This window comes from Ornithodoros turicata, chromosome 10 (genome assembly GCF_037126465.1).
Source record: "Ornithodoros turicata isolate Travis chromosome 10, ASM3712646v1, whole genome shotgun sequence".
NCBI classification, from domain to species: domain Eukaryota; kingdom Metazoa; phylum Arthropoda; class Arachnida; order Ixodida; family Argasidae; genus Ornithodoros; species Ornithodoros turicata.
The window spans coordinates 8,880,250-8,889,261 of NC_088210.1; the positions used below are offsets into that span (position 1 = coordinate 8,880,250).

General features: G+C 45.9%; 1 protein-coding gene across 2 annotated transcripts in view; it reads right to left on the minus strand.

The window, feature by feature from the left end:
• LOC135370096 (ATP-dependent DNA/RNA helicase DHX36-like) overlaps positions 1 to 1,677 on the minus strand; it is a 53,430-nt gene extending 51,753 nt beyond the window's left edge. Inside the window, exon 1 of one of the 2 annotated variants that reach the window (XM_064603786.1) lies at positions 1,501 to 1,677. Coding sequence is in view for 1 of the 2 variants with exons in the window: in XM_064603785.1 (XP_064459855.1) it covers positions 1,401 to 1,442 (42 nt within the window). In the remaining variant the exon portion in view is untranslated. Of the gene's footprint in view, positions 1 to 1,400; positions 1,473 to 1,500 lie in introns of those variants that run through there. The other variant, XM_064603785.1, reaches the window with a different exon arrangement.
• Positions 1,678 to 9,012: the final 7,335 nt, after the last annotated feature.

Below are 9,012 nucleotides of genomic sequence, written 5' to 3' on the forward strand. Positions count from 1 at the left end.
CTACTAAAATAGTGCGATATATTTTTGCAGCCGCGTTTATGGGATACATTGGCCTTTCAGTAACCGTAAAATTATTGGAATAAGTATCGCAGTGGCTGGGGTATGCCATACCTAAACATCGGCCATTTTCTGTTCTCACCTAACTTTACTTACATCTCCTTCAGCAACGAAATGCAGTAGAAAGGCGCTCTATATGTAGAATAATAGAGGAGAGATTGCACATTAAAAATACACTTCATTTAGGGATATCCGAGCTGCCGTCGAGGTGGTAGGAGGGGCTAAAATATGTGCCATTTTTTCCATATCTGTCGTCTTTTGAATTTTTTTCTTCGGCGTTCCTTTGAAGTGTGACCGTTTGCACTCCATACAGGTATACTAGAGTGCCCAGACTTCACGTGTGCCAGCTATGAGGGTTGTGACGCAAAGGAACAGGCTTCAGTAAGGCTGCAAAGGGACAAAAAAAAAAGCATGTCGCAAACACGGCGCCACATTACCCCCCTCCACCTGTGGACTTGTTTATCATAGGAAGGTCCGGGTACCTGCTTTTGTCTTCACTCAAGGTCGTTTCCAACATATATGTTTTTCACTGAAATAAAAATGTATCACCGGCGGACCTTGGTCGATTTAAAATGGAATTACCCTATATTATTCTGAATGAGGGTTAGTCCTTAGCCTGTCACGGGGTGAGGTAATGGATTCATAGAGCCTGCGTGGGAAAACGAACGACACTGTATGGGCTTGTTCAACCCGACTGCGATACAATGCGTGATGAGCGGCTGGTGTGTTGCTTGGACAGAGCAGAGTTGAAAGGATGGAGAGGGATTTCCGTGAGTGCATGCTGTTTCGTTTAATGCTCGATGCAGAATTTGTCAGCTAAGTATGTGAAAGCCACGGGTGACCTGCTGTAGAAGGTCAAACGACCATGGGATACGGGAAAAGAAGTTCATTTTCTCAGGCATTTTCTTAATGAATCCTGGGAAACATGCAGCATGCGAGTCCACCCGAATTTTTCACCCGCAGCGACAACGAAAAAGCACGCTCACGAAATTTACCTTCTTGGTGCGAAATCAATAAATGGAAGTACTACGACGGCGTGTGTTCCTAAACTGTCACTTTCCGATCTCTAAAGGCGCGGTTGCCCTCACCGGTTGGGGTCCTGAGTTAGGGGCCAAACGAGTAAGTAGTAATTAAATACAGCAGTATACGTAGTTGTGTTTTTTGTCACTTCTCCTAACCAGTTGCAAATACGTTTTCCCAAGACTTACACGCAAACGCAGTGACAAATATCACTTCAGCAACTAGCTGCACTCAACGACGGAGTTTGAAAAAAAGAAAAAAGGTATGGCGCACGTGCAAGCACTTTACCTCGCCTCAAGAAATTTATTTCAAATAGTCCATACCACTTTGCGTGCCAAACCAAAAGTTCTCCTTGAGACATCCATTCATACGGAGCTCGTCACGAGATTCGTATTTCAACTATGCTTCGACAAGATCACTAACCCGAATTGTGCGCCACAATACTCATGTGCTGTGCCACTCAGAAGTGCCCATCACGGAAGTGAAATATCATCTTGCGCTTTGATTCAAACCCTTAGAAGCACAAACCAGAACAGCAACCAGCAGCAACAACACACACACACACACAAGACTTCCAGCAGTGCTGCTAGTGTTGCCAACCTTTGAGACCAATAGATCTCTGCTTTTGGACGTCCACCACATCGAGGTCCACTACGTCCGACCACGTGCTCGCCTCGCAGGCACCTCATGCGCATACAAAAATTTCCAAATCGAATACAAATATCTCTCTCTCACACACACACGCTGCGAATCCAATCGAAATATCATATTTCAACTTCAAATCGGGTTCGATAAATATTCGCAAGCAGCTCAGTTTTGAAAATTTCTTATATTTGTGCCCATGTTCGATGGGTAAGCCTTCAGGTTTTCAGTCTCACAATCTGCATAAAATATCATTAAAAGAAACCCCTCCACTTCGGATATTGAAACACACAGTACGCTGGGATGTGCGTTCTCCTTGCATTTTTCTTTACGAACTGTGGCGTAGACAAAAAAAAAAAAGCGGGGGTGCATTTGGGAGAGGAAAGACGCTGTGCAAGTGAGTCTCTGCGCATGAAAGGAGGCAGTGAGAAGGAAGAGGGAGGGCGCCGCCTTAGCCAATGGGGCTTCCCGAGTGGAGTAACCGGGAGAGGAGATATGCGCAGAACGCTCGGTTACTTGCAGAGCGTATACAAGTCCTTTACTTCATGCAAATTCCCCGTAGAACCCTTCCTGAGATATTTTTCTGGTTGTGATGCTGCTATGGACCAGTCTAAGTACATATTGTAGGCACAACTACTCAGAAAAGCTAGTTTTTGTAGCTGGAGCACCTCCGGGAAATGCTTATCTGTTCTTGAGAGCTGAGTGTAGTACGGGGTAACTCCAGCCATATTGGGCTACGAAATCAGCGGTCTTTCACGACAAAGTACGGCGTAGGTGCAATAGACGATTTCAGAAAATCCCGGCGCTCCTTGCGCACGCATTGCATCCTGGGTGCTTACTGAGTGGGGGAACGTAGAATAACCCTTCACGTTTCGCTTTCGCTGACTTTGCCACGTCGTGTACAATGGACCGATAGGGGGAGGCATCGACACAGCATATGGAGGCCACCCGTTTCTTTCGTATTAGTAAGAAAAAATCCTGGGAACGCCCATGGATCAGTCGGACAAATACCACTAAGTGGGTCAGACTCTTGTGCACTTGGGCACTTATGGGCCAACCAGACATGAACCTAGCTATTCTGTGCCTGTTTGCCAAAGTAATTCGCTCTTATTCACTTCAGGTAAGCTTGGACCATGCATTGCAATCTTGGTTTCGTGAACAGATGATATGAACAATGATGTGATGAACAAGTTTCGTGAAATATTGTTTGTTTTGTGTGTTACCTGCCACATGCGCTTCAATAATGATTTCATACTTTTTTGTTCAATGCGCAAAATCACCATGGACCTGCCTGTCTAACATACTGCTCAAATCTGTATTATCATGAAGCTGCAATATAGTTCCCGCGCAAAAATATGCCCGCATTCCTATTTAAATTTAACATCCAGGTAGGATGTTGTCAGGAAGTCCCAGTGACATACTGCATGGGCATCCCAGCTGGACAAAATTGGAACATCATTAAAGATATCTTAAAGACATTTTTAGGACATCCATGAGGGACCAGGACCTCAAGATCATGCAAGGATGTCCTTAGGACGTCGGTGGTTTACTGGGTTAGCGTATTGGGCGGAACGCTGCGGTGAACGTATGAACTGTGTGAAGGAATTGAACTGGATGAACTAAACGACTGCTCGGGTCGTTCTGAACTGCTCGCTGGTCCTGCCGGTGCCCGTCAGAGCTGCTGCTCGTCCTCGGCGCATGCGCGTAAGGGAAGGCGCGGGCGGCGCGGGGAGAGGCCTTGAACGCCGTGTGGTGTGAACGCTCAACAAGAGTCACAGTCGTTCGGAACTGTTTGTGCTGAGATCGTTCTGAACTGCTCCTCGCAGTTGTGAACTGCTCGCGCCGTTCTGTTCTGACTTCTGGGCAGCTCGTGGCTGGCACGCCGCCGCGGGGCGGGCACCCTATTTTCGCGGCACTGCAAGCTTCACAATTTTTCACACAGAACGCTACACGCTGTACTTTTTATTTCAGCTGACTCACGCATTGTCAAGTTAGCACGTGCGTCACTGTTTAATGGGATACTATGCGTGCGTGACAGTGTGCGTCACTGTTCATATCTGAATTGTAATGCGCAGTGATGCGAAGTGTTGTGACAGGCTGCAGGTATCAGTGAGCTCGCATGTAGCCACTGCGAAACATGACTGAACTGAGTTGAAACTGCGATTACACTCTGTCACACTTCTATGTTCTCAAGCTCGCAGCATGCAGACATATCTGTTAAAAAAAAACGCGATCATAACAGTAAACGACGACAGCATCCTGGATTCCTATTGATGTGTGCATTATTTTTCTCGCTAAAAAAAAGACCTCCTACGTGACGACCGACGTCAAAGTGACGTCTCCTATGTTGATATGCTCGAGCCTTTGGAAAACCAGATTACAAGATCATTTTATTGCATCTCTCTTGGTCCAGCCACTTTCTGGCCCCGTGACACTGTGAAATCACGAACAAGTGATCGAATGAACTATTCTTTTAAACACTTTAGTTCAGTGAACTGAACTGAATGAATTAGGACGTCGGGGTGCCGGTGCCGCTGTGCGCTCTCCACGCACCCTCTCCTTCCCCTCCTTCTCTCTCCACTCACCGCGCATGCACGCTTTGCCTTCCTCCTCTCCCCGTGACCTACTTCCGCGCGCGCTCCACCTGTACTCTCTCTCAGCAGCGCGCCTCCTCTCGCAGTCTACTTTCCCCTCAAGAGAGAACTGATGTTCTGAGGCTGGAACAACATCTAGAAAGAACAAATACATACAAAGCCTCAAACCTGCTAACCAAACTGGCTAACCATTTGAGTGACTTTCATCTTTCATTACTTTCCCCTCGTAGCGCCACTCTCCACTTCCGTGGCTACAAACAGACCACGCCGCGATTCTTTCGTAGCGAGTATGGCCTTAGTAGGGCCTCAGAGTTCTTACTTCAGAAAACAGCGTGGCCGTTTCGCAAATATTTTTCAATTGTAGTGGTTTTGGAATAAGTCCTGAAAATTGTCGTGCTGACGTCGTCTAAACTAATGTACGTAACCTGAACATAAGCTGAATTATCAAAAATGGTTTCCCCCAATGTGTCGCTTGCGGAGACATAGGAGCGTCCCGACTCTAGCCCCCCCTCCCAACATTTGTAGTTTTGTCCGCAATCGTTTAAAGAAATAACCGAAGTTGGGATGGTTAACTAGTGTACTTCTAACTTTTGGTCGTACGACCAGAGAAGCCTGTGGCCAAGCGCAGGTCTGAACTTCGACAACAAAAGCTAAAACAATTTTAGTCACACAAATGGCGCATATTACTAAATGGAAATGTTACGCACGAAAATTCAGAAGATGAAGTACAACTGGTAGTGGTAATTCGAAGTACAAGTGGTGGTTCAGGCTTCGTGCCTCTTGGCGCGAAGCCTTCGTGTGTGCCTTGGCGCCCCCCAAGCAGCAGAGACCCGAGCAGTTATTGCTGAAGCGAAGGAGACACCGCTGGACGTTCTTCGCTACGGTGAGACCTGCCGACTTTTCATTCGCCTTTCATCCCATCATCGGCGACACCCGCTCGCATCGAAGGTCTTGAGACGCAAGCACTGCAAGGTCCGCCCGGTGATTGCTCAGCTGGCTTGTGGGCAACATCACCACGAACGTGCACTGTTCAACCTCGCGAAGATCCTCGGACGGTAGTCGAACGCTGCCCACCAGATGCAAGGCCTTCGTCTTCTTGCGGAGTACTTGCGCTCCACCTGTCTGGTGACGGCTCTCTGAAAGTGCTTCTCCCATCGTCATCCCTTCACCCGTTCCCAATGCGCAATAGGGCAGTGTACACTGTAAACTTTTTCACACCTTTAAAGGTGTGCGCTATGCACATTCAATCTGGTTGCGTAACATTGCATCTCCAGGGTGATATTTTACAAAATTCGGAAAGCATTACTAAAGATCAAGTGTCAGTGCAAATCTTGCTTTCATTATGTCTTGGATATCGTAGGTACGAGCTAATGCATATATGCATCGCTATCGATAATCGAGCACGCGCAAGTGTCTACAATACTGTTGAACAATGCTGAGATGTTGCAAGACTGAATTTTTGGTGGACAGACAACACTCGAGTAAAGAAAATTTGTGCGAAACCGTGCTCCATTATGATGTTACCAAAATTACACCTAAAAAGGCGTGCGCCATGCACGCTATTACACCTTTAAAGGTGTGAAAAGATTTAGAGTGTACCGCCTCAGCGACGGTGAATCGCCCACCTCATCATCATCATCCAATGTATGTGTATGTGTGTGCGTGGTAGTTTCAAAATTTTCACGAAATGACACATAGTCATCTCTAAATCAATTACGTCGAATCATTTAAAAGAAGATGTAAGTGGTACGCCTTAGCTGAGAGGGGTCCAGGCAGGCAATAAGAGATGCACGATGTCTGAGCTATCATGCCCAGTGGTGGGCGCACACACATAACACGTTCGCACGACTTTTACAGTTTTGGACATCCCTTTGGACGCCTCGCTGAAAACCGGACACGGTCTCGCATGGCCCGCAGTTTCCAATAAGCCTTCTTTCACGAACAGTTCGCAGTAAGAAAGCGAAGGGCAGTTCCCCAAGTGCCCCAGCCTTACACAGCCCGTTGGTAGCATCTACCCCAACCGATGTCTATTCAGCCAGTAAAATGATCTGGAACCTTGATCTGATTGAACACTACACAAACCCTGTAAAGATTTGTCCAAGTGACCGTTACTTGGCGAATATTCGAGTTCAGTTCGCAACTATTTATATAATTAAGCTGACGATACATGACATTCACATCAGGAGGTGGCAAAAATCAAATAAGAACAAATGTCGTTCACCGCATGATTCTATAGGTGGCGTAGTTTTTTATTATAATTTAATGACACGTTTTCTGGGACACCCTGTATAAGCCAGCTGTACTTCATCTCTGCAGCGCCACCGGCGCCATGTTGCGGCAGGAGGGCGCATATATTCCCTGTCTCGCGCTCCTATTCCCTCCGGGCTTCGCTGTGAGGACGGGTTATTCTGCCATGTTTGGGCGTATCAACAAGGGGGGCGGACAATTGCTCAACGGACATTTGCTCACCTGTCATCGATAAAGCATCGATAAAGTTGCTCGTTTCGTTAGCCTCAACGACACGTTCAGCTGTCTCGTGCCGTTAAGTTGAACGTGTGAAACGATTAAGCCTCCAGAGCTGACACTTCCAGAGCTGACACTTGCTCACCCCGTTCCCTTTTACAATGGGCCCATCCTGACGGTTCCTTTTTTTTTTCATTTTTTCCTGTGTGTGAAATAGGGAATGACTATATGTGTTGTATTTTTCAAACCACTATTTTATTTTTCGAACCTTTTAGAAACGAGTGCATCGTCCAACAGCTGCTGAAAAACAAGCTTCAGTCTTCCCTTGGTTTAGGTAACGACTTCCATGACGCAAGATATGACAGCTGTCAGTCGTTTTGGCCCTTTACAGCCGTGGCCACAACTCGTTTTTCTGTGTTGTTTGCTGATATGGGACCTAAAAATTTTAATGGAATAAAAATATTTGTGTGGAATAGAAATTTGTGTGGTACTGATCTTCCAGGAAAAGAGGAAATAAGGAGGGGGGAACACTCCAGTGCTCGTTATCTGTACAGGAAATACTAGAAGGAGGAACGCCACCTCACATACATAAAGCGGCAGTGCTCCCTGAGATATGAATTACAAAAAGACCTTTCCGAGGTTCACCTACCCAGGGAATTTACATTCCTTGCAGAATTACGCTATGGAGTCTTCCGAAAAAAAAAAAAACGAATAAAACTTCCCAGCGTCTCACGATATATTAGGTTTTGAAGCATTAAAAGATAGAAAACGAATTTCGCGGTCCCATATTTTCACGAACCGAACGAAGCGTGCTTTACGCTTTAGTGTCTGCACTCTGCTTATACAGGGTGTCCCAGCTAAACACGAACATATTCTTTAAAAATATCTATATATCACTTTTTTCGAGATGAAGTCGGTTGCAATGTAGTATATGCTGAAGGGCACCAGCAAACTCCTAAGGCAATGTCCTAATTAACTTTCAATAATTAACCTTTTAATGATAAAAGCTACGAAGCTGTCCCGATGAGAACATCTGGTCCCTTTGGTCACCTGATACCGTAGCCGTTTTCAAAACACCATTTTCTTATTTATTTTGTTCATTGCGCATCTTCGGAGACGCGTCTTTCCTTCACTCCCAAATCCCAATGTGAGAGGGTGAAGGAGCACAGTGCCGCCTCCCGCGTCCTGGAAAAAGATTAAAAGAAAACAGAAAATACAACCCAAGATAAGCGAAGTTCTGATAGCGTCACCCGATACATTTGTTTTTGTTTTGTTTCCTCAAGTTAAAGCTCATCTTCGACGCATGAGGCGACACTGTGCTCTTTCACCCTCTCATATTCGGAGTGAAGGAAAGACACGTCTTAGAAGATGCGCAATGAACAAAATAAAGCAAAAAATGGTGTTCCTTCACATATTTTTTGCGGACCCTCTATCGAACAGATTTTGGTTCTGAAAACGGCTACGGTATCAGGTGACCAAAGGGACCAGATGTTCTCATTGGGGCAACTTCGTAGCTTTTATAATTAAAACGTTAATTATTGAAAGCTAATTAGGACATTGCCTTAGGAGTTTGCTGGTGCCTTCTTAAGGAGTGCCCTTCAGCATATACTGCATTGCAACTGACTTCATATCGAAAAAGTCATATGTATATTTTTTAAAAGTCTGTTCGCATTTAACTGGGACGCACTGTATGTGTGCCCAGCCCACAGCATTTCGCGAAGTCATGGTTCAAATCTGCGACTGGATTAGCTTACTTGGCACTAAGCCCGATGTTACCCTCACAGCATTTCGTAAAAGCAGCACGATACACTGTATTTTTATACGCTTTTGCACTTGTCAGGCGCGCGAAATTTCACTTCACTTCGCTTCGAAAGACTTCGCGACTATGAACGATATTTTCTTAAAATAAATGAACGACCAATAGTGTCCTCGATTATTATAATCAAGCTCCGCCTTTGCCTACACAACCAACTGCCACGAGAGTCCTACGATGCTTCTATGCTATGCACATGTATGGATTATTTTTTTATTAGGAAGGTTCAATCATGCGCGCGTAGTTGAAAACATGACGCAGAATTTGGATGATTCCCGCCAGTCAGCCCCCTCCCCCCCCCCGCCTCCTCTCCAGCCAAAACGAAGTATGTTCTCCTGCGACAAACAGTGCCACCAAACACGACACATACATAACATGCGAAACAACAGGACGTCAAACTTAATAGTGACCATTTGTCCCGGC